At 32.5% G+C, this 25,206-nt stretch overlaps 3 protein-coding genes across 3 annotated transcripts; 1 reads left to right on the top strand and 2 right to left on the bottom strand.

Annotated features, from left to right (window-relative positions):
- Positions 1-2,200: 2,200 nt before the first annotated feature.
- Positions 2,201-5,182, bottom strand: LOC146934682 (uncharacterized). The gene is made up of 5 exons (XM_085708440.1): positions 4,924-5,182; positions 4,671-4,820; positions 4,178-4,570; positions 3,844-3,920; positions 2,201-3,340 (listed from the first exon to the last, which is right to left on the bottom strand). Exons 1-5 carry the CDS (start codon positions 5,036-5,038, stop codon positions 2,345-2,347), a joined length of 1,731 nt encoding a protein of 576 aa, XP_085564566.1. The 5' UTR covers positions 5,039-5,182; the 3' UTR covers positions 2,201-2,344.
- A 7,008-nt stretch (positions 5,183-12,190) lies between these two features.
- FKF1 (flavin-binding, kelch repeat, f box 1) lies at positions 12,191-15,237 on the top strand. The gene is made up of 2 exons (XM_085706630.1): positions 12,191-12,568; positions 13,253-15,237. The coding sequence occupies exons 1-2, from the start codon at positions 12,273-12,275 to the stop codon at positions 14,862-14,864; spliced, it is 1,908 nt and encodes a 635-aa protein (XP_085562756.1). The 5' UTR covers positions 12,191-12,272; the 3' UTR covers positions 14,865-15,237.
- A 1,098-nt stretch (positions 15,238-16,335) lies between these two features.
- LOC146934680 (phragmoplastin DRP1C) lies at positions 16,336-25,006 on the bottom strand. The gene is made up of 15 exons (XM_085706631.1): positions 24,540-25,006; positions 23,752-23,856; positions 23,219-23,320; positions 22,410-22,460; positions 22,236-22,297; positions 20,823-20,913; positions 20,626-20,690; positions 20,306-20,500; positions 20,055-20,174; positions 19,885-19,955; positions 19,524-19,749; positions 18,813-18,863; positions 18,201-18,450; positions 17,373-17,512; positions 16,336-16,746 (listed from the first exon to the last, which is right to left on the bottom strand). The coding sequence occupies exons 1-15, from the start codon at positions 24,733-24,735 to the stop codon at positions 16,621-16,623; spliced, it is 1,851 nt and encodes a 616-aa protein (XP_085562757.1). The 5' UTR covers positions 24,736-25,006; the 3' UTR covers positions 16,336-16,620.
- Positions 25,007-25,206: the final 200 nt, after the last annotated feature.

The raw sequence follows: 25,206 nt of genomic DNA, 5'->3' as shown, positions 1-25,206 counted from the left end.
TATTTCTTATTTTAGTTTTATGAGATTTAGAGTAAGCATTGAAAAAAGAGTGTTTCAAACACTCTTTTTAGACAAAATTAATGTAGAAAATAAAAAGAATTTTTATTGTTCACCATAAACTTAAAAGAAATATCATAAAAGTATAGTGCATGCATTAATTAATGGTTTAAATATGTTTTTAGATTATTAAAGTGTTTATTATCCCTTCTATTTTTTTTTAAATGATCCGAGTCCCATATTTTTTTGGTCAAGTCCTGGTCACATACTTTTAATCCTTATCGTTTTGATTGAGTTCTTCTAATATTATTTTTTTGTTCAAACAGCAGTTGGTTCATGTTCATTTAATCTCTCTATATGGCATGGTCAAACCAAAAAGAGTATAATAGAAAAATAATACATTAATAATTAATTAGAACCATTTCATTTAGTATAATAATTAAATTTGTACTATATATAAGGGAATAAAAAAAATTGTGTGCCTTTTTTCTTTTCAACTTTACCTTTTGTATAAAGTATTTTGTTTACAATCTAATCATTCTTTTTTAATTAAATAATCAATTTTTTTAAATACCAATGTTTTTATATAAAAAGATACTAGGTTTTTTAGTGCAACATTTTCTCTTCCAATTTTATCGTTCACTCAAACCTTATTTTTGACCATTGTATCGTTTCTTACTAATCAAATACCTTAATTTGTTTGAAATAGTCGAATAAAATTATAAAAAATTTATTATTTTAATTGACAAAAGTGGAAAGATGGATACGTAAGTGTCCGTTTTGATGTCAGTGATTAATAATATTTTTTTAAAAATAACTGGTGATTAATAAAATTAGTTTTACTTATTTATTTAAAAAATAATACATGCATTAGTTTATGGTATAAATATGTTTTAGCCCTTCTATTGTTTTCTTCTGTAATTGAAAAACAAAAACAAAGTTATACCACTAAAAGAACATAAACAAAAAAGAGGATCCAAAATAAAAATATTGCAAGAACTGTTGAAAAATAAAAAGTCAAATGTAAAAAAATGAGCAGTTAGATAGAAAAACATATTTAAACCTTGATATTTTGACAAAATAGTAAAAAAAAAAAAAAAAGATTTATTTTATTTAATTTTAGTTTGTCTCAGGGCTGCCATCTAGATTTATATATGTTTACCATCTTGGTTTAAATATACAGTATAGTTTTTCTCAAGTTGCAGTCAAAGGGAATTTTTTTTAGGGGGGATTTTTTTTTTGAGGGGTTTTTCTTTTTCTTTTTATGAACTAAGAAGAGTGTTGTTTGACATCTAATGAATATTTGATTTCTTGACAAAAAAAGAATATTTGATTTACTCCAAATATATAATATACATTTGTGTCGAAAAATATTATCTACGAATATCTATGCATAGATTAGATATCATACTCCTATCTTCCTTAAAAATATAAAAATAAAAATAAAAATCATACTCCTCATCAAGTATCGATGCTATAATTCTTTTTAAAAAAAGGATATATGCTCTAATAAAACGTGATAGTTGCATCTATGACAAGCATTATGCAACAATAAAAATGGGTATGCTCGCCCGTTGTCCGCATAATTCATTCCAGTAGACAAATCCCAAAGATATATGAAGCCTATTTTTATAGAAAAATGATGTACACCCTATATGAGTGTATAAACCAAATTGTCCTCGGGAGCTTAGCTCATTTGGTATGAACAATGCATAATATATGCAAGGTCCGCGGTTCGAATTCCAACCACCACAAAAAAAAAAACATGAAAGAAAGGAAGAAAAAAAGTGATGTGATAAATATAATATGTTAATGATATGGTAAGAAGAGAACGATAGAAATAAAATGAGATGTGAAATGAATGTATGTAATTTAAAGGAATATTCATCACGTTGATTTTATAACTCATTAAAATGAAAACAAAACTATTACGCAAAATACAAAGCATAATATAAATTTATAAACCTATAAGTTCAGATTACAACCTCATCACCAAAATGGGTGACCTATAAAGTATGTAGTTGAAAGTTTTATCCTACACTGCATATCATAAACTACCAAAAACAACATGCTAGTTTGATGATGATGATCATCTGTAATGAATGGTAAATGAAATTTATAATTGAATCTCAACAATTGTGATAATACTCTTCTCTAATTATATTCGGTGAAAATTGCATAGTACAAATTACACTGAAAAGGGAAATTAAGGAATCTTCTTTAATTTATAGTAAAAGCAACGATAAGAAAGTAAAGAGAAAAATAAGCAGAGAATTCCAAAAGAGATGATTAATATGTTGTCATTAACTGTCTCATCCTACTATGTGCCAACCTTCCTTAAACACCCTCAATTAGTATATCTTGTGTTAGGCTTCTTATACCTCTTTCCCCTTCCTAGCTCTTGAGGCTGAGCCTGTGGAGTAGCCACCACCCTTCCTAGCTCTTGAGCCTGAGCCTGAGGACCAGTCACCCCCCTTCCTAGCTTTTGAGGCTGAGCTTGGGGACCAGCCACCACCCTTCCTAGCTTTTTAGGTTGAGCATGTGGAGCAGCAGCCACCCTTCCTAGCTCTTGAGCCTGAGGACCAGCCACCACCCTTCTTAGCTTTTGAGTCTGAGAACCAGCCACCACCATTCCTAGCTCTTGAGGCTGAGCTTGAGGACCAGCCACCACCCTTCCTAGCTCTTGATGTTGAGCCTGACGAGCAGCCACCACCTTTCCTAGCTCTTGAGCCTGAGGACCAGCCGCCATCCTTCCTAGCTCTTGAGGCTGAGCCTGAGGACCAACCACCACCCTTCCTAGCTCTTGATCTTGAGGACCAGCCACCACCCTTCCCAGCTCTTGAACCTGAGGACCAACCTCCACTTGCATTGTAGCTTCACCGAAATCTGTTACAGTATTATTCACTTCCACGATGTTGTCCACACTCGGTACAACATCATTGACTGCATTATTCATCTGAGGAACATGCATTGGTGATTGTTGTCGATTATGATGTTCTTGTTGCTGAGGCAATGCATTACTATTATTCGCCATCAAGTTTCCAAGACCAACTGCATGATCATGATCAGTTATATAATATTCACTTGGAAATTGCTGCTCCCATGTTGCATATCCATGATGCAGGTTCGTGTTGGGCTGATGAGGAAAATGCCTTGGTATCAATTTTCTGGGAACTTGTTGAGAACTGCAACCATATGCCATTGGATATTGTTGTTCTGCAACATGAGAATTGTGAGACCACTGTGATGATTTCAATACAGCAGCATGTGAACTGTTGGATTCCACAACCATGAGAGCTTGCTCCTGTTCTTGTTGATGTTTATTTAAATACAGTCTATACTTCTGCAAATCGAAATATATAACAGTATAAATTACAGTTTCAAAATGCTAGTGTTAGTGTACATTAAATAATAAATAGTGTACAATTTATTGTCTTGGTTTAATTAATGGTATGGAAACAAGATTGATATCTATGTTTAATTTCATGCAAAACAAGCTTCTGCTCGATTAAGTATTATGGCATTTAATTTGAATGACTAAGAAAACTTTATAACTGAACAAATCAAAAAATCAAAATTTTGAGTTAGCTCCTTTTCAGGGTAAACTGGTAATATATATCCGAATGAAAGTTAAAGACTAATAATCCATAAAATATATTGAGATTCCTATAAAAGATTAATAAATATGTCACAAACTGACATGTGTTTTCTATATACCCGTCAAATTTTCCAAACCATAAATAATCAAATTTTTAGTTTACAATTATAAATCCTTTATTTATTCATTTTTGACAAAAAAAAAAAAAAAAGTTTAAATTTCAAAGAACGGATTTATCACAAATTTACCTGAAGATGACTAGCTACCTGCTCCCTTGTAAGTCTAGGCACCTTCATATGTTCAAGAATTGTTTTTGGTACCGCCTCTGGAAAAAAATAAACAAAGAGAGAGAGTGAGAGAGAAAAAAATTGTTATCACAAGTTGCAAAAATATAAATTGAACTTTATTTCCAAAAACAAATTTTACACTATCATCTAGTATAATCATCTCTTCAAATTCCGCTACATGTCACTTTAATGATATGATATGCATAAATAGTTGATTCATATTAGATGTTAGAGTAAACTACGGATAAATTCATTAAACTTTTGATAAAAACAAGAATAGGTAAAGAATGCGTACTGGAAGTGGAAGCATCAAGTTCTTTAACAGCATTCATGAATTTCTCATGTAATTCTAAAGACCATACCACCCGCTCCTTCTTCGTCTTCTTCGTCTTCTTTCTCTTCTTTGTCTTCTTTGTCCGGGGTGGTTCGGGTATATCTTCGTCACCTTTTTCCGATGGTACATCGTTTAAGCGTAAATTTGAATCATCTCTTGCCCTTATTTGGCTACCCTCAATCCCCAATTGCTCATTGATTTTTTGTTTTTTATTTCCTTTCATCATTTTCCTAACAGCATGATGCCACATATACTTTACTTGATTTTCAGTGAATGGCTTGACAAAACAGTCACAAGCTCCATTTTCAATTGCCTTCATTATTCCATTTGTTGATCCTTCAGAACACATCGTCACTGCACATATATGTAACATAACTAAATTATAATGTCTCATCTCATGTAAGTATAAATTAATCATGTGATATGATATATAATTAATTATATATTTACTTACTAATGACAGGAATATCGATTTGTTGTGTAATTTTTTGCAAGAAATCAAATGAATCCATGTCCGGCATTTCAGCTTCAAGTAGTACCAAATCAAAATGCACCTTTTGTGCTATCAAATTCAAGGCTGAAGAAACTGTCGAACATGTAGTAACTGAAACAATGAAACAAGAATTGTAACAAAAAGATTGAGACTTTCATAGGTTAACATAATTCAATAAACAATCAAAGAAGGTACCATATATTAATTTACAAACCTTGGTAATTGAATTGAGACCATGTTTTCTCAATAGCATTGAGAAGATCGATATCATGATCAATCACAAGAACTTTAACATTGGCTGGAAACTCATTCCCAAAGGAAAAATCCATTGCAAAAGAAAAGAATAGTTGTTTGTGAAGTGAAAGAGTGAACAAGAAACCAAACACTATCACTCTTGATTTGTTGACTCAAGTAAGGTTTTAGGGCATATATATAGTTGAAATCCAAAGACTGTAGCTGGATCCAATCGACTAGGCCAGCTGTATAGGACCTGTATTTTGTAAATTCAATGACACAAACCAGAATTTAGTCATAGAGTTGAATGTTAATTTTTTTTTATGGTAGAGATTTAATGTTTAAAATCTTATAAAATTAATTATTATTGTATTTTTCTAAATAAATAACGATTATAATAAGAAATAAGAAATACCAATTTTACTTAATTGGTCAAAGCGACTTTTCACAAATAAATAAATAAATAAATAAAAGATATTTGGAAAAAATAACACAGTAAAAGGATAATAGGTATATTAGGAAATGAAGCAATAAATTATTTTGAATTAATGATTATTTTATTTTATTTTTGATTCAATGAATTTTATTATTTTTTTGTGATATTTTGATTCAATTAATTGACTAAAATTGGTTTTCAACATTGACCGATTGATTTAAAATCAAAATATAAATATTGTTTAAATATAATATGAGATTAACCAAACAATTTTCACCTCAATTCAAGTGGTTAATGAGTTCCTCCAAAGCATGAATGGTTCGTCAGAATCAGAGTTCGATTCTTGGTGGAACAATGATCATGCCATGCTTACCTCACGACCGAACTATAGATTATCATGGTTCCTTAATTTTAATAATTTTGTAGTGGCTCCTCTTCGAGATCTCAGGTTCGATTCTCTTCGGCGTCAATTTTGATGGACTAACTTAGCTTCTTCACAAATTTTGTAGTGGATCCTTAATTTCAATAATTTTGTAGTCTTTATAAAAAAAAAAAAAAATACATGCATTTATGGTACTGCTGAAACCAAATTTGATTAATTATTCTTAAACTCTAATTTTTTGAACAATTTTTTAAATATTTGTTTATAATATTATAAAAAGCTTCTCAGCAAAAGTTCAAAATTTAATTTCTATGTAGAGGTATTTGTTACTTTTAAATTGAGCTTTTGTCATTTAAAAAACTCATATACTGCTAAAACCAAATTTGTTTAATTATTTTTAAACTTTTAAATATTAAGCTTTTATCAATTAAAAAAACTCATATACTGCTGAAACCAAATTTGTTTAAATATTCTTAAACTCATAAATTTTAGAACAATTTTTTGAGTATTTGTTTATAATATTATAAAAAGTTTTTCAGCAAAAGTTAAAAATTAAATTTCTATGTCGAGGTATTTGTTACTTTTAAATTGAGCTTTTATCATTTAAAAAACTCATTTAATTCATCTCATATTGAAACATTTTAAATTTTAGTAAATGAACTTTCATAATATTCTAAACATGCATGCAAAAAATCGTCCAAATTTTAAGTTTAAGAATAATTAAACTGTTTGATTTTAACAGGGACTAAAATTTCGTGCACAATTTTTTTTTGTAAGGACTTAAAAAGCTATAAAAATTAATTAAATAAGAACTCTAAAATGCAGACTTCCCTGACAAAATGACAACTCTGCCCGTCTTTGTCCTCGGCAAAAAACCCTGCCATTTGTACTCTTAGGTGCGTGCAAGAAGCTAAGTGTTACCAATGCAATAAACCAAGTGTCGTGACTCATGAGGAATACATGCAACAAGCCAAGTGTCAAGCGGAATACATGCAACAAGTCAAGTGTTGCCCATGCAATAAACCAAGTGTCATAACTCATGAGGACTACAAGTAAGAAGCCAAATAATAAGAGGAATACATGCAGCGACCAAGTGTTACTCATGCAATACCCCAAATGCCATGAGGAAGGAATGCAACAACTCAAGTGTTATACATGCAGTAAACCAGGTGTTAAGAGGATTGCATGCAACATGCCAAATGTTATTCATGCAAATGTTATTCGTGCAATAAAACATATCTCTCTCTTCTTCCCTCATGAACCCCATCTCTCTCTCTCTCTCTCTCTCTCTCTCTCTCTCTCTCTCTCTCTCTCTCTCTCTCTCTCTCTCTCTCTCTCTCTCTCTCTCTTTCTAATGACCTCACCAAAACCTCCACTCTCTATCACCTTTTTTTCTCTCTAAAAAAGGCATCAATGTTCTTCTCTCATCAATCACAACCCTCTCTCCTTCTTATGGATCCTCTCCGTCCTTCCCTTTTGTGATTGTTCTGCTCAAATCTCGTGACCTTTGGACCATGCATCTATATTGCGGCAATTTCAATCGGTGAATTCTTCTATGATTATGTCTACACCTGGATTCGCACCGCCAATGAGTCCATCTTCATGGTCCTTTGCTTCGACGTCAACCTTCTGCCGTTGACAATCACAGCTCATCTTTTTCCTTCCTTCCTATATTGTACTACTCTCTCTCCCCCTCTCATATTTCTTGATTATTAAATGATTATTAAATAATGAGTGTAAAAAAATTGTTAGACATTTTTGAATAATTATAGATGTGTATGTTTTCTTTTAAAGAGTTAATGGTCTGATTATGTATTCATTTTTTTATCTATATATTGCTTATTTGTTTCTTTGCAAATTCGTAGAATTCTAAAAAGCGAACAATCTTATAAATGTATGACCTAATATGTGTAGATCAAACAAAGATTTACATGAAATTTATTTTAGATATGTTGTTGAAGGATTTCAAATCATTTATGTAATTGTTATTATTTTTAATAATGGATTTTTACACAAATAATTTACTGAACATTTTTTTCGAATTGAACTCGTGACAATAATTTTATTCATCACAATTTCTAACAATATAACATTTTACATATAACTCACCCGTGCTAAGCAGCGATCCAGTTAAAATAAAACCAAAAATCTCTTTAACACCAATATTCAGTTGTGTGGATTACAGACCATATAAATCTTTTAACTGCAATGATTCTGAACACAAGTTATATCAATGAATATCAATGCCGTATAAAAAAGTGAACAAATATAAGAAATTAGGGATTGTAAGAAAATAATTCTTAGCGATTAAACCTAAAACACGTTGAAAGAAATTAGGAATCAAACGTCACGAAAGCATACAAATCAGTAATGATGAAAATGAAATAGATTTAATAGGAAGTTTCTAGTATAAAAAAGTTAATATTTCATTTAACCTAATTATATATCTAACCTTCTTTTAAAAATCCTAAACAAACATAACCTTTTCTAAGAGTGTATTCTTAAAAAGCTCATGCATTCGTGAACATGCACGCTATATACCAAACACTCTAGAAAATTTTGCCTAAAATTTCATAGGAAGCCGCCCCACTTCGACATTTATATATGTGATTCTATAAAGAATATTTGTGTAGTTATGTACTCCACATAAAGTATAAATCTCATTAAAAGTTTATATTACATCATCCTCTCATCGTTTCAAGAATCATGTTTTTTATTTATTTATAATATAGCAGGATCGTTTAATATCGGTCCAGACTTTATTTTTATCCATTAAACCTAATTCTTGAGATCCCCGTCATTTAAGTTGAGTTACCATCTCGACTTTCTATCTTGCTAAACCTTTTGTCAAATGATCAACTAAATTTTCATCGCGGTACTTACATGATCTACTCTAAAAACTCCTTTTGAGAGGAACTCTCTTACATTTATCATCATGATAAACGTGGAAACTAGTAGATGGTTTGTCGATCATCCATGATCAATCACATACGTAATAGGATAAGTGAGAGGTTCAAATACCTACCTATACTATATAAAATCCATGATCAGCATATCTACAGACTATGGAGAACCTAATCACATGCTTATAAATAATAATCACACAAACAATTTTTATGACTCTTTCACTGATATTGGATTTGAGTTTTGGAAAGCATATTGCGTGAACATGACAATGTAGCACCGCTTTCATGCCTTGAAATAATGATTCGATGATAATTAAATCAACCTTCTGATTTGATTTCAATATATAAACAGTTATTTTCAAAGAAAAAGTCGCATTTAGCCTAGACAAATGTTAAATGTTAGCCTAGTTATATAGCTAAAGCCTGTTTGGTTCAGTTTTTGGCTTGCCAAAAGCAATTATAAACAGTGCCAAAAGCAATTCTAGCCAAAAACAACATGTTTGGTTTGGCTTTTCAGAATTGTTTTTATCCTCCAAAAGCAATTTTCCATGAAGCTACAAATCCTAACTTCTAACTTTTCTAGAATCAATTATAAACAGTAAATTTTATATTTTATTATTACAACCTATTATTTTCCTTTATTGTCCTTTATCAATTCTCATTCTTTATCAATTCTCCTTTACCTATGTCTATTTTAGTAATTATACATTCAAAAGCAATTCTACATAATTGTATCCAAACATAAATCAGTTTGTTTAATCAATTCTACATAATTGTATCCAAACATAAATCAATTCTCTCAGAATCAATTCTGTCAGAATCAATTCTATCAGAATCAGGGCCCGTTTGTTACGGATTAAAATAAAAGTGATTTTGATATAAAATAATTTAGAGATTATATTTTAGAGATTATATGAAAAATCAGAATCTATTTTGCGTTTGTTTACTGTTATAAAAATCACTTTTTTTAAACAAATAATCTAGTTTGTTTGGATACAACTATATAAAAGGGATTTTTTGTTACAAAATTAGTTCAATCTTTTAAATTATATTTTCTCTCTCCTCTAAAAAAAATCTATTTTATTTTAAGTTGCTCCTAACAGCTTCTCATTTGAAGCTGTTTTTAGATTATTTTTAGATTCTGATTTTTTTAAAAATCTGTAACAAACGGATGCAAAACTCTTAAAAGTGATTATTTGTTTAAAAAAAGTGATTTTTTTCTTAAAAAAGCTATAACAAACGGGCTCTCAATTCTGTCAGAATCAATTATATTCAAAGCTGAACCAAACACACACTAAATCGTTGAAAAGAGTGATCACACGAATTATTTAAAGGGTCATGTTAACTTGTGCCCTTAGGGCACGAGTTAAGGAGCTTAAAAAGGAAATTTAAAATAAATTTTACTCCCTCCGTTTTAAAATGAGTGTCGTTTTAGGTGTTTACACACATATTAAGAAATGCAATGATTAAAAGAAAGAGAATGGTTATTTTACCAAATTATCCTTATTAACTATTGGTTAGTTTTAAAAGTAATACTTTGGAAGTACTCCCTCCGGTCACTATTATAAGCAAATTTTGACTTTTTAGGTTCATTCAATAAATGATGTATGTGGTCTATATTGTAGGCCACATACATCATTTATTGAATGAATCTAAAAAGTAGAAATTTGCTTATAATAGTGACCGGAGGGAGTAGTGTGCAGAGTATTAATTGGAGGGTACAATTGAAAAGAAAAAGTTATTATTGCATTGGAAACTGAAAGCGACATTCATTTTGAAACAAATTTTTTTGGCTAAAGCGACACTCATTTTGAAACAGAGGGAGTATATTGAAAGTATAACTTTTGTAACTTTTGTAACTTTTAAGACATTAAATGCACAAGTTCCAAGAAAACCTTTCTACATTTGTCTTCTTAACTTATGTCTCAAGGGCACAAGTTAACATTTCCCTTATTTAAATATTTCTTATGTTTATCTAAAATTTAAAGATATTGATTATATGAATTATCTCATTTTGTAGGTTGTTAAATGCTTGCATTTTCCTCTTTCTCAAGTGTAGTCTATTCATTTAGAGGGTACATCTTCTCTTGGAGAGAAGTTCATTCATCTACATGAATTTGTATTATTATTGAAACTCAATGTCAACATTACATGTCACATTACTATCATCATTAGCTCAAAAACTATTGATACGAAATCTAGTTGATACATTTAATTAACTTATACCACTTTTGAGTCACAATGAACATTTAAATATGTGAAAAATCATCACATTAGACTAAAATCGTAAATTTGTAATCATACAAGTAATATATTGTTAAAATCTAGTATAATTTTTTTCTGATACTTACTTGAATCAAACTCGATATGTAATTTAATATAATTTTTTTTCTCATACTTACTTGAATCAAACTCGATATATAGACAAATATTGAATAATGAATGAAGATACATTTTGATTCTAATCTAATCTAATATTTCAATAAAAAGCATATTCAAACTAATACTTAACATTTTTTTAACCCGAGGACAATTTAGGCTCCGTTTGTTTAAGCTTTTTTTCCAAAAAAATCTATTTTTTTCCCTAAAAAAATTACTTTTTTCATTTTTAAGTGTTTGTTTATGATTTTTAGAAAAATCATTTTATCAAAAAAATCTATTTTGATCCTAAAATGAAAAGCTATTAGGATTAGCTTTTCTCAACATCTATTTTTTTCAACAACAAGGAGATAACACATGTACATGTTAAAACTCATTTTTTTTTAAAAATAGTTTTTTATGGGTAGTAGGCAAACGAAAATAGTTTTAGATTTTTTGAAAAATCTCTAAAAAAAATCTCTAGATTCTTTTAACCCAAAATCTATTTTTTTTGAAGCCGAAACAAACGCACCCTTAATCTCTCTTAAGAGATTGATTTTGTCATTTGTCTGAAAGGTGAAATGGAAGATAATTTTTAGCAAAATGAGAATGGTTTGATACTTTTTTGTTTTCTCATGGTTTGATACTTATCATATTTTGATATGACTATACACACATTACTACAATGACGATGACGATATGATATGATATGATATTTTACCAAAAAAAACGTGTCAACCATCGAAGGAAGAAATCAAATGGAAGTGATGAAACCACGACACCCTTTCTAACTAAAAACTAAAAAAGACATGTGAATTTCCCGCTAAGTCACACAAAAATATCTTGTTTTGGTCTCAAAAAAATAAAAATAAAAATATCTTACCTTTCCTTTCCATTCCTATGCTATGACGTGGTGAGAAAGAATTCAATCACAGATATTTTCCTATCATATCAAATAAATATCTCTGCCACTTACCATGTGTTACACCACACCATGTTGACTCTTTTCTTATTCCAATTCACTCCTCACTTTCCCTAAAACCACAAAAATGCCACTACTTCCACAAACACAAATCCTTTAGTAATTTATTCTTTTTAGAAGGTTATTTTCGTCCATAAAACTCAAACATTCTTTCTTATTACATACTCCTAGCTTTGTGTTGTCAGAAAAACAGAACAAAGTTTGTTTTGTTCAGACAATAGTAAGAGAGAGAGAGAGAGAGAGAGAGAGAGAGAGAGAGAGAGACATGGCTATGGCAAGAGATAAAAACGAAGATGAAGAAGAGGTTCATAATCAAAATCAAAAGGGTGGGAAGAGATTGAAATGCATGAACATGAAGAAGAATGAACAAGAAGAAAAGCAAGTAGTAGATGAAGAAGAAAGTGAGCTTCCATTAAAACCAGAACTTTTCTTCTACCCAACAACACCAACATCTTTTGTTGTATCAGATGCACTTGAATCAGATTTTCCTATCATTTATGTCAACAAAGTCTTTGAAATCTCAACTGGGTATCGTGCTCATGAAGCCCTTGGTCGTAACTGGTAAGATTTTTTTTCATTTCTTGCATCATAATTTTGTTGGGGTTTATCTTTTTTATTGATTTAAGGTTGGAATTTATATAAAGTTTATAAATTTACTTAATTTAATTATGACCTACTTTCCTTAAACTAAAAAAAAATAAACCCTTTTATCAAACGGTGAAAATGATTCCATTCCTTTCAGATCTATACTATGTTGAGATTTTATAGTGCCAATTTTGTTTCATTTTGCAAACCACATTTTTATAGAATCCATTCTTTCTAATTTTGATTCCCCTAGCTTCCATCTTATTGGATAATAAATAAATGTTCTTTTTATAAAGTTTCCTATTTCTCAAATTTTATTTTTATGATTTCACAATTTGAAGTTTATTTTCCATTCTATTGGTTTAACATTTTGACAACATGGTTACTTGGTAAACATTGTGATGTGCTTAGTACTTTCCATAATAATTAAGGTTCATCAATTGATTGTGCTTGTGAATTGACTACTAGTGAAAATATTTTGTTCTGAAGATTTTGATCAAAGATGTGACTCTCATAGAATCAATGATAGGGAACTGTCCTTTTTGGTTATATTTGGTATTTTCATTCCTTTTTTACAAGATATTTCTTTTAGATATTTTGATTTGGTTCACTTTTGACAAAATATACCTCTAATTGCTTTAGAATTTCTTTTGTTTGCAGCCGGTTCTTGCAATATAGGGATCCTAGAGCTCAGAGGCGGCATCCTTTGGTGGATCCAGTCGTTGTGTCTGAGATTAGAAGATGTCTTGAAGAAGGTATTGAGTTCCAAGGGGAACTTCTGAATTTCAGAAAGGATGGCACTCCCTTAGTCAACAGACTTAGGCTTACGCCAATTCATGATGATGATGGAGTCGTGACACACATAATAGGTATCCAAATCTTTTCCGAAGCAAACATAGACTTGAACCGTGTTTCCTATCCAGTTTTCAGAGAGACTTGCATTCAAGATTTTGATAAAAATGCTAAATATTCTCCCAAAAGTGGAAAATTATTGTACACTCCACGGCAGCGCGAAGAGATGTGTGGCATTCTTCAGCTTTCTGATGAAGTCTTGGCGCACAACATATTGTCACGCTTGACACCGAGGGATGTTGCATCGATTGGTTCTGTTTGCAGGAGGATCCGTCAATTGACAAAGAACGAGCACGTTAGGAAGATGGTTTGTCAAAACGCATGGGGCAAAGAAGTGACAGGTACATTGGAACTGATGACCAAGAAGTTAGGTTGGGGCCGTCTGACTCGGGAGCTTACTACTCTTGAGGCTGTTTGCTGGAAAAAAGTTACAGTTGGAGGCGGGGTTGAGCCTTCACGCTGCAATTTCAGTGCTTGTGCTGCAGGAAATAGGCTTGTATTATTTGGAGGTGAAGGAGTGGATATGCAGCCTATGGATGATACTTTTGTTCTAAATCTTGATGCTAAGAATCCAGAATGGCAAAGGGTTAGTGTGATATCCTCCCCGCCCGGCCGATGGGGCCACACACTCTCTTGCTTAAACAGTTCTTGGCTAGTTGTTTTTGGTGGATGTGGTAGGCAAGGATTGCTTAATGATGTGTTTGTGCTTGATTTGGATGCTCAACAGCCGACATGGAAGGAAGTCTTCGGTGAAGCGCCGCCTCTTCCGAGATCTTGGCACAGCTCATGCACAATTGAAGGCTCTAAATTGGTTGTCTCGGGCGGCTGCACAGATGCCGGAGTACTTCTTAGTGACACATATTTACTTGACCTCACAATAGATAATCCTACATGGAGAGAAATTCCAACTTCATGGACTCCTCCTTCTAGGTTAGGGCACTCACTCTCAGTTTATGGTAGGACAAAGATTCTCATGTTTGGTGGACTTGCAAAGAGTGGACACTTAAGGTTAAGATCAGGTGAGGCTTATACAATTGATTTAGAAGCTGAACAACCACAATGGAGGCAACTAGAATGTAGTGCATTCACAGGTTTATCAAATCAAAATGCTGTTGTACCTCCTCCTCGACTAGATCATGTTGCAGTAAGCATGCCTTGTGGGAGGGTTATTATATTTGGAGGTTCCATTGCAGGTCTTCATTCACCGTCTCAGCTATTTCTATTGGACCCTGCCGAAGAGAAACCGACGTGGAGGATCCTCAATGTTCCGGGGGAACCACCTAAATTTGCTTGGGGTCATAGCACTTGTGTGGTTGGAGGGACTAGAGTTTTGGTGTTGGGTGGACATACCGGGGAGGAATGGGTGCTGAATGAGTTGCATGAGTTGTGCTTGGCAAGTCGACAAGACTCTGACATGTGATGAGTGATCACTTATGAAAATCAACTGAACCGGATCCTCTACAGACAGTCTATCTGAATCTCAGTTGCTGAATTGGCTGCAACTCGGATCAAACGATCGAGAATTGGCTGCAGAGAAGAGGATGTAGTCTGAAATCAAACCATATCTCTTCTCTCAAGACAAGTTTTTGGTTACAAAAGAAAGGTTTACTTTAGTAGTTTGGTTTTGTTTATAAACTATTGTATGTCTGTTATATGCCATTTGTATTATGAGTATATTTACCACGGTTTATGTTTGTATGTGGCTCTAGGAAACCTCTATATCAGTTATATTGTATCATCCCTCCTTTTACAATTATTTCTTATGAAAATTCTTTTATTGATTTTTTTTTAAATAATAATTCATATACTCTGTCTAGATTTTTTACACGAATAATCGTTGAATCAGTGACAATGTAAAACTGTTTACATTAACAATGCACTTTTTGAAGAAAAAAGTAATCTAGCTTAAACACACTCTTAAATGCATTGACAACGAAAAACAAAGGTTAAAGCTTGAAGAACAAATAAAAACATCAAGAAAATACTCTCTCATTATAAGGGTTGTTTAACATGATTTTACTCGAATTGTTAATAAATTTTATCTAAAATTGAATTGTTATGTCACACACTTTTTAAGATTAGAAATGTTTGCTATTTAATGCAGTAAAATTAATATATTAAAAGATTAAAATACCTGCGTTAATGAAAGTGTTGGAAGTTGTGAATATTGTCCAAAAAAATTGCCATATTCCTTTGTGAAAAAGAAATTAGCTTCAACCTTGATGCCTAAATGCTAAATGCTAGTACCATAAGTGACACGACGGTTATGATATTAAAAATTAGATTCTGCTACAATATCATTATCTATAACAGAAAATAAACTGATCATCATTTCCAGAATTTACATGCTTCAAAAACATAGGGAAAATGTTAACGAGTTCCCCCGGGGCACTCTTTAAGACCCATAAGTAGCAAGTATTTTTAAAAGTGCATGTAATCATTGTCTTGGAAATTGAAATATTTGACTTTTTTAAAAATTAATTGCTTATTTTAGAATGTTTAAAGAGTGGCATTCGTTAACAAGCCCAAAACATTGTAGTATGGAAGTAGTCAAGTGTATCCATTTTTTAGGAAAATGAACTGTTTACTAAGTGTTTATTATAGATATCCTCAAGAATCAAAACTGTGACTTTATTTAAGGGAATCCAAGTTCAATTTTAAGAGTAATGTAATTTTTTATGATAACATAGACTAGTGTAATATTGGTAGCGTCTATTACAGATATTGTTATCAAAATCATTTTTTTTATATTAGTATGTCAAAATCCTACCTTTTTTATGAAGAAATATTGGACAACTATTAGGTTTTCACGACAAATTTTGAAGCTTTTTTTACTTCAAGCTTATTCTCATATAGCAGATGATAAAATATTGACTTAAAATGGTAAGCTCTTCTAAAAGAATCAACTTAATAATAATAACAACAACAACAACAACAACAACAACAATAATAATAATAATTGTTGAAAAATACGCAGACGACGACTCGTTAGTATATAAAATCACAACGTAGAACTCAGTGGCTTTATACACTGGGCCAAAAGAATATATGCAAGTGCAAATCAATTGCTTGTAACCTTAGACTTTTCTGTTCGAGTTTGATTAGAAAAATAATAAAACAACAAAATCTATAGCAAATCTTCCTCACAGTATCTGTTGTAAAATGTGGGATCTTCCCTATTTCCAAGCCACAGAGTCGATATCGTCTCTAGCTTGCTTGTACAATTCAAGCCTCTTGGCTATTTGATTTCTCTTTTCCATTAGGGATGGGTCTTCATCCAACATGGCACCCAATTTCTCCTTCTGTGTATCATACAACCAGTTTTCAGTCATAATTACAATATGCGTATTTATCTATTCTACAGCAACTATGGTAAAAATAAATACATTCTGCTCCAACAAGCAAGGAAATCCCTAATGTTGTGCCTGACTATCTTGATTGTACAATCTTCAGGAAAGTAGACAGCTTTCTAGTATCTTTTCCAGAAAATCTTTGTGAATTTGCTTACATAACATATGCTCAACTAGGTAGGCCTATAAGCTACAATAAACTAATATGGTTACTATACACGGTTTAACAGTATAATTACACATCTCCATGTGGGTACAATAATCTTCTACTTAAGGTCATTTCCATATCTTTGTCAATATATTCAAAAGCTTAATCTGACAATAGATTCACCACATTACGCATTTGTTGCAATTGCTCCATGATATGCGCAACAAATATAATATCGCACACAAGTGCGTTAGGTTTTCATTTTCCATGAAACATGAAGCATTGCAATGGTGATATGGCTAAACTTACAAGTAACACACATGCCCAACACGATTGTAACTTATCTATACCATAAAGATAACATCTTAAAGGAATGAGAGAAATTATTCTTAGATAGGCAAAAATTTGACCAAAAGTTACAAAATCATACCTCCTTCTTTCCAACTTGAACATAAAAGTAGTTTAGCAATGATCTCTTGGCTTCTCTAACTTGACAATGGACTACGGCTTTTGGTATAGTATTCTTGAGTGTATCACAGACCATATTGATATAAGCACTTACATTTGATCCTGAAACAAGGAACGTAATGTATTTTTAACACGGTTAAATGTCTAACTTCAAAGATCTGCTTAAACAGTATTGAATGAAAATTCAAAATCAAAATTAGTAGACGCTTGACATTTAAACTTAAACCCACCCTTAGAAAAACAAGTGGAAGCGACATTTTTTAATGCATCTTGCTCTTCATTTTTTAAGAAAAAGAACTTACACAAGACATGGAAGAAAAGGAAAAAAAACGTGTTTGTTTACAACTTCAAATACATTTTTCTTTTATCATAGTGGCTTTATGAAGAAGTTTCTATTTCTTTATTTAGCTTGTGAAAAATATTGTATTTGTTTAAAAAATGTCTTTTTCTGTTGATCCCAAGAACTATATGACGGGTTTAAGTCATGAGTGCCGCCGACAATAGTTTTGTTATGGGTCTCACTCTTTCTTGAACTCCACCTCAGCAGGAGCTTCATAGATTGTACATTCATATAAAAGATGTGTTCTTTACATGAGCATTAAAATGGCCATAATATAATAATATTTATTGATATTCATGTCATCAAGAGAGAGATATAAAAATGTCATGTGACGAGCCATGTAAAATTAAGATTCATAAACTATAGATCCATTCCAACCAAACAAGTCCTGTAATAGTAATACACTTAAAGAATGCAATTTATAGAGAAGACCAGTAGAAAATTACGTACCAATCTTGCGGAGGTGATTGTCAGTAAAATTATCATTGTTGGGGGGAGCATTCCGGTTTGAATTTGGTGGTCCATTTGGGTTCTTTTCTGGTTCAAGATGAATCTTCCTAAAGAATTCTGCTGTTAGATAGCTAGACTCCATATCAACCAGCCGCGTAACTGTCTTCTTGCTTTCGTCTCGGAATTTATCCAGTGCTTCATTTGCAGCGGTTGCAATGTCATTTGAAAGCGTTGGAAATCTTCTTAACTCCTGCACACCAAGAAGTATCACACATGTAAGATTCAATTTCTGGTTCTGGTGCATTACCCTCCTCCATCCCTCCCCAAAAGAATCAGTAATTCTCATTAAATCCTAAAGTAAATGTTCGGAGATATTATTTATAGACCTGAAAGGCATCTAACATCAGTTATTTAGTGCTGAGATATGAATATCTAGCATTGTTAGCTCTTGAACATTCATTATTTTTTTCCAGCATAAAAGGAACATTGATAACCAATGCTGGCGCGGATGAATTAAATGTTGAATAAAAACAGCCTCATCCAACATGCACGTCTATATTTGAAAGTCAAAACTTGTTGAAAAAGAGTTACAAATCAACTTATGTTCCTTACCTCTGTTTCTGCAATTGACTTACGTACAAGTTCCTTCAAAACAAAATGGACCTGAAGAATAAAAGATAGCATGTAACTTATATGTGGAAAGCATAATCTCACTTATATAAAGAACAGCAAGAACAATCGCTTGTTGCATAAAGAAAAAGGGAAGAAAAACCAGAGAAGGAAAAACACAAGGTAAAAAGTCATCAGGATATAATAGATAGCAACCACCATGGGAAGTAACTTCTCCTACAAAGTGCCATAAGGTAGGATACGAAGAAATCTAATTTCAAAGTTACAAGCCTACAGGATTCCAACTTCAGGAAATGACATATCATAAACAAAAAATCGAGCAGCAGGACTTCTGGAGCAAGGAAATTAGGTTTTAACAATGGCCCATATCTGGGATTATGTGACGGAAAAGACGAGGAAAATATAAAGGCATGTTTAACAGATGGAATTGTATGATCATAAATAATTATATTTGCATCTTATTTTAAACTAACTCCATCTGATCATGACAAAGACTGAAAAGATGAACCAGTTGAAAAGAGAAAAAAGCATTCTTTTGAAAATAAAGAAAGCAAGTGGGTGTGAAGGATGATTAAATAATAAACTATTTCAAATTCAAATCTGGCAATTCCACTACATGAGACCAAGGAATAATATAACATATAGTAAAGTCATGAAGTTCTATCAAAAAGAAAGTAAAGTCAAGAAGATTACAGCATCCACGGAGGCTTCTGCTGGGCCTTTGAAATAGCTGATAGACCCTTCAATGAGTCTTCTATAACCCTGCTCTGGAGCAATCAGATGAGGTTGATACCCATCAGCTTCAGTGACAACTTTTTGGACATTTTTTAAGGAAAGATGGCGATCAAAGGGAAGTTTTTTTAAAGCAGCCGGTAATTGGTGATCAAAAACTCCGTATATCCGGTCCCCACCAGGACGTCTGAAATAGAAGTTGGTCACTTAATCAAATAAATTAAACTCTCCAAGAAAGTTAACACTATTGATTGCATATCAATCTATAAAAAGGAAAACAATAGCATACTACAAGCTACTATAACTTAATAACCGCACTTACCCTCCATCCAGGTGCTCTTTAAATACTTTATCAAATGCACGACACATTTCTAAAATGGTGTATAGTTGGGCCTGCAAAAATAAGTAGCACAATTTATTAAACAGCACAAGCAGAAATTAGATAATTTCAAATCTAAGACAAATAGTTTCATCATAGATCTCATTTCTGACCCCGGAATCCACTGCAATCGGCCTGCCAATGCGGTCTAACTCTGCATTAAGCTCATCAATTGTCTTGTTTATTAAGGCAATGATACTAGGTATCTTCTGCCTGATAACTTGCTCCAAATGCTGAAACCAAAGAAAGAAAGGAAAGAAAATCACTTCTCGTTGGCTGAATTAGAAATCCATAATGAGTTTAATGACAGTAAAAATGTTACAGAAAATGACTTCAATAAAACAAAAACACCAAATGAGAATACCTGAGATAGAAGCCTAGCAAGATATTCTGATCCCATTTTATGCGCCAAATGTCCATATTCTGGACTTGTCTCAAAATATTCACGTTCCTTCCTTCGAGCAACAATCATGTCGACATTTTTATTAATATCAGCTTGTGAACGGTTCACAATTCCAACCCATGGATGCTGCAGCCTGTATTGCCGCCCTTCAAGAACCTTCATTTTCGCATAAAGAACATCCAACATTTAGCACTCAATTTCACACTCAATTACATAGAAATCAACTAAGTTATTGAACACCAAAACAAAAGATAAGCATGCAGTTGTTAGAGATATCATACATCAACTGCATTAGTTCCTTTATCCATAAGATCAAGTTTTGTAACCACTCCAAATGTTCTTTCACCTGAAATAATAATAAGAGGTGCTTTCTCTACATGAATGACGGCTCAAAAAGAAACGTGGAAGAAAACTATTGAAATGAGAGCTAAGTATATCCCTGAAATTCCTTACAGGCTTGCAGTGTAGACAGTCATACCTGAAGGATCGACTTCTTTTGCAATTTTTATGGCATCTGAAGTGGCAATATCTTGATTGGCGGGAGAGATGGCTAAGATAATGCAGTTCGGCTTCACAACGAAAAAACTCAATTAGACACTGAATTTGGTAAAAATGTATTAGAAAGACAGTTCAGTATGCTTAAAATGATACATGAATTACAATAACACATTATTGTGTTTCTATCGTTACTGGTTAAGGGTGATATAGCCCACGCTCATTTTGACTGTTATTGTATAGTCTAATATTTTTTGTTTATCTCTGGGTCTCTTGATCCTTCTTTACAACAACAATGAGGTACTTTCCCACTTGCAAGGTCGGTTACATGGATCAATCAATGTCTTATAAGTCTTGTCATATATTAGATTAGATTCAGAGTTAGACACCATTTGCATCTAAATCTCTCTCTACTCCTAATCCTTGGACCATATACTCCATCTGGTTAACCCTCCTTAGTGCTTTTACAAGCCTTCTCTAATCATGTCCACCACACCATCCAAGACTAGATTTAACCATCTTTTTTACATAGGAGGTTACCCTAATTTTGTCTCTAATAATTGTATTTCCCATCCTGCATTGCCTTGTGCGCAACTACTCGTCCATCATAACATTTTCATCTTTGTTAACTAAGTTTACTTTCTTATTGGCTTTACTGTCCAACATTCAGTTCCGTACAACCTTAAAATCAATTTTGTCATATTGCTAATATTCTCATCTTTGTCATATTTCTAATATTCTTGACCCCTTTGTTGTATAAAAACGATGCAAACTCAAAATCAATTCCAATTTTCCAAGAACTGGAGATTTGAGTAATTTATTAATTCTTCAACTACATAATCCATTATTTTGAAGTTGATTCCTGGTATGGTAGGCAGACAAATGCATATCAGGTTGACAGTGAACTTATGGGTGACTGAGCAAATTGTGGTGACACAACTAATCCAAAAAGAAGAATGTTCTCACAAAGATACAGGAAAAATATTAAAGGAAAATGTTTTCATGGAGAACAGATCATCCTCACTTTATCCGTTAAATGAGAAGAAACAAATAACATAAACTTCTGCTATAAGATTACCAGCATTAAAGATAAAAATGATAGATTTCCTGAAAGTAGTGCCTAATGTGAAAGCAGTTTACAGTGTATAGATTCAATCTTGGGGGCACCAGTTAACATTACCCTTTTTTAAATAACTTTGGTATAGTAAAGTTCTTTATACCAAGCTTGCTTGATAACAAAATAAAATAACTTTGGTATTACCAAGATTGCTTGATAAAATTTTTAAATAACTTTGGTATAGTTAAGTTCTTTATACCAAGCTTGCTTGATAAATTTTAAATCATATAAGAGTATATGACAACAGCATTCTTTTCTTCATATCAAGAATATAATTACCTTCTCAACATACGAACGGACCATTTGTTCAATATCTTGAACAATACTCTCTTGTTGCCCCTCTGTGAAAGTAGCCGAAATTTCAGTGTAAGTCAGATATTTTGACAAGCCTTGTTAGAATACCACTCAATTTTAAAGAAATTTCAGTGTTTTGGGAAATATGTTCAGTCTTACCTACTGCAACCTTTGTCAGCCCAGGAAGATCTATGAGGGTTAAGTTTACAACTGCAGATAAAACCCCAAAAAATAATCATATATCTGATATCTCAAAACAAAGAGTCGCGGAAAGAGGGCATTATTAATGAAAAAGAAACCATGTGTTTTCATATTCCCATTTCCCAACAAGGAGAGCGCAGATTCAAAGAGAAACCTAATGTTCTTCAACCACAGCAAATTCTTTATGATTTTCAAATAAGCAGAAAGTGCAACATGGTATGAAAACAGTCAGACAAAAAAATGCTAAGCCCCTATCTGAAGGACACAACAACGAAAGCTATCACTTTAAAGCAATTTCTGTTGGCAATGATAATCATAATTACTATCCCTGTGAATTTTCTTTAGCACCAGAGACCAATCATTGAGACTGCGAAGCATTAATACAGAATCTATATCAGCAACCTAAACAGGACAAAATCGTCAATTTTGGCCACAGAGCCTGGTTGAAATAACTACCTAATAAAACAAATCATAATTTAATTTGCAAAACATTCACCAGTAGAAGGATGAGAGAACGTAAAAGTTTAGAATTCAACAAACATTAGTGTTAAGTTAAGCTCACTTTTAACTTCAGAATAGTGAGTGGAACCCACGTGAAATAGTTCGATCTACATGAAATTTACCCCAATTGTCTGGAAAAGAGTATGTGTTGCTTCTCAACGATAACAAGGACATAAAAGGCAATTTTACACAATTCTAAAAGGCCCCAATCAATTTGCTTTCAAGCTTAATCCAAAATGATATACATGAACAATGCAGCTACATACCATTTGGAGAATAAATGCTGAGTTGAATAGGAATGTTTGAAATTTGCTTTGACTTCCCAGTTATTCGATCTGTTTCATCTGCTATTTCCTTCCTCACAGCAGCTGCATGGGCATTAAAGGAGCAGAATAGAACCAATTAGTTAGGAAATAGAGAATTACTGAAATCTCTTAGTTGTAAGCCACGCTGATCAATGGACACAATATTAGCATTAACTTTAAAGACATAAAGTAAGCATTATAAATGATTGCCAGTTTGAAACTTAAGTTCGCTATAAACTAAATAAACTTTCCTATGACTTAATGGTAACTAGTAAATTTTAGCCACAAGTGGTTAAATCTGCCACTACCTGTGAGAAGATAAATTATCCATTAAGTCTTAATAATATCAATTAATAATGGCGCATTACCATAAAAATGAAACAATTACATGAGGCTGTACACGATGCTAGCTTAGCTACTCATTATGGCATATCTTATTGAAACAAAATAAGAAACTTGGTTATACATAATTTTGGGTTAGAAACTTCAGTTACCGAAGTCGGTGAATCTCTTTCTTGGCAAGTGAAGAAACTCAGCATATTCCTGGCCATTTTCGGTCTTATGAAGTTGCAGTACCAGCGGCCTCCGCGTAACAATACCTTGTAAATAATGAAAGACAACATCAAAAAGCCATTCATTCAGAAATGCAAAAACAATAGAATCTTCCACTCCGATCAATACAATGCACAACACCCCTTCATGGAGTGGAAATAGAAAAACGAAATGGAGAACAAAAAACATGCTCATCTAAAAGCAGCTACTTACAGTAAACTTAAAAGCTTATTAAACTCTTATATTCGATAAACACCAACTGCTACTCAGCATATCATGAAATCATTTATCGAATATGATACATAGATCTAGAACTATCGCGTTTAAATAAACATTTTAAATAAGTACTTGTAGCATAAAAACTTAACATCTTAATCAAGCGGTTATAGCATAAACAGTTTATCATATAAGTGTTTATGTAATAAGTATAACCTAATCCTATAACAAAAGATAAAAGAAAGTCAAATTATTTTCATATAAGCTATAAACTAATTTCATAACCTACGTTGGAAAGTTATGAAGATGTCAAATAAGTCAAAAATAAGTCAATCCACACAAGACCTAAGTCTACAGCTATTTATTTTTTAAAAAAAAACTCGGTATCTAGTCCAAGGACCAACTAATCAAAGAAACCAATCACATCGTCTACGACTAATACTCATTACAATGTGATTATGACAGTTGAAGAGATTAGATCTAAATAGTATAAAATGTAATAACAAATGAATACCAGATCCACGAGGAAGAAAGTCTCTTCCAACAACACTTTCCAAGACAGAGGATTTTCCTGAACTCTGTCCACCGACGACGGCGACGGAAGGAAGAGCTTCCCAAAGAGATAAACCTTCGCCACCGTGATCACCTAAAACGGTACAAGCTCGTTGGATCTTGTTAATAAGACCGATCAAGCTCGTCATCGTCGCCATTTTGAATTTGAATTCGAATTCAAATAAATATCACAGATCAGATCTATAATTTGATTTGATTTGATTTGGGTTTAGGAGGGAATGAACAAAGGTTTTATTTAGATCGGAAGAGTTTTTGTGTTTGAGATGCAAAATAAAATAAAATAAAATAAAATGTGCACCCACCAAAACAAAATCAAATGAAATGTGTTTGTCTGTCTTTGAAAGGAAAGCCAACATTAACAGCAAATACAAAAGTGGAATATAAATCCAACAGCAGACCAACACTCGTATATCAAACGGTTGCTTCTTTATTTTATATACTATGTCGTAATGGGGGGCGTATCGTCATTTTACGCGTTCACTTGTTGTACTGTATGAAGTTAGTTCTATGGTCACACTAGTCGAGATACCCGTGCTATAGCACGGGTAGCGCGGCTTCGCCGCGCTGTATGGCCGCGGCTCCGCCGCGTGTCGCGTCTCGGCTGTGTT

This window comes from Medicago sativa, chromosome 4, assembly GCF_051527215.1.
Source record: "Medicago sativa cultivar Bolivia chromosome 4, Bolivia_mono, whole genome shotgun sequence".
Classification (NCBI taxonomy): Eukaryota; Viridiplantae; Streptophyta; class Magnoliopsida; order Fabales; family Fabaceae; genus Medicago; species Medicago sativa.
This window is presented reverse-complemented; position numbering and strand designations above follow the sequence as displayed.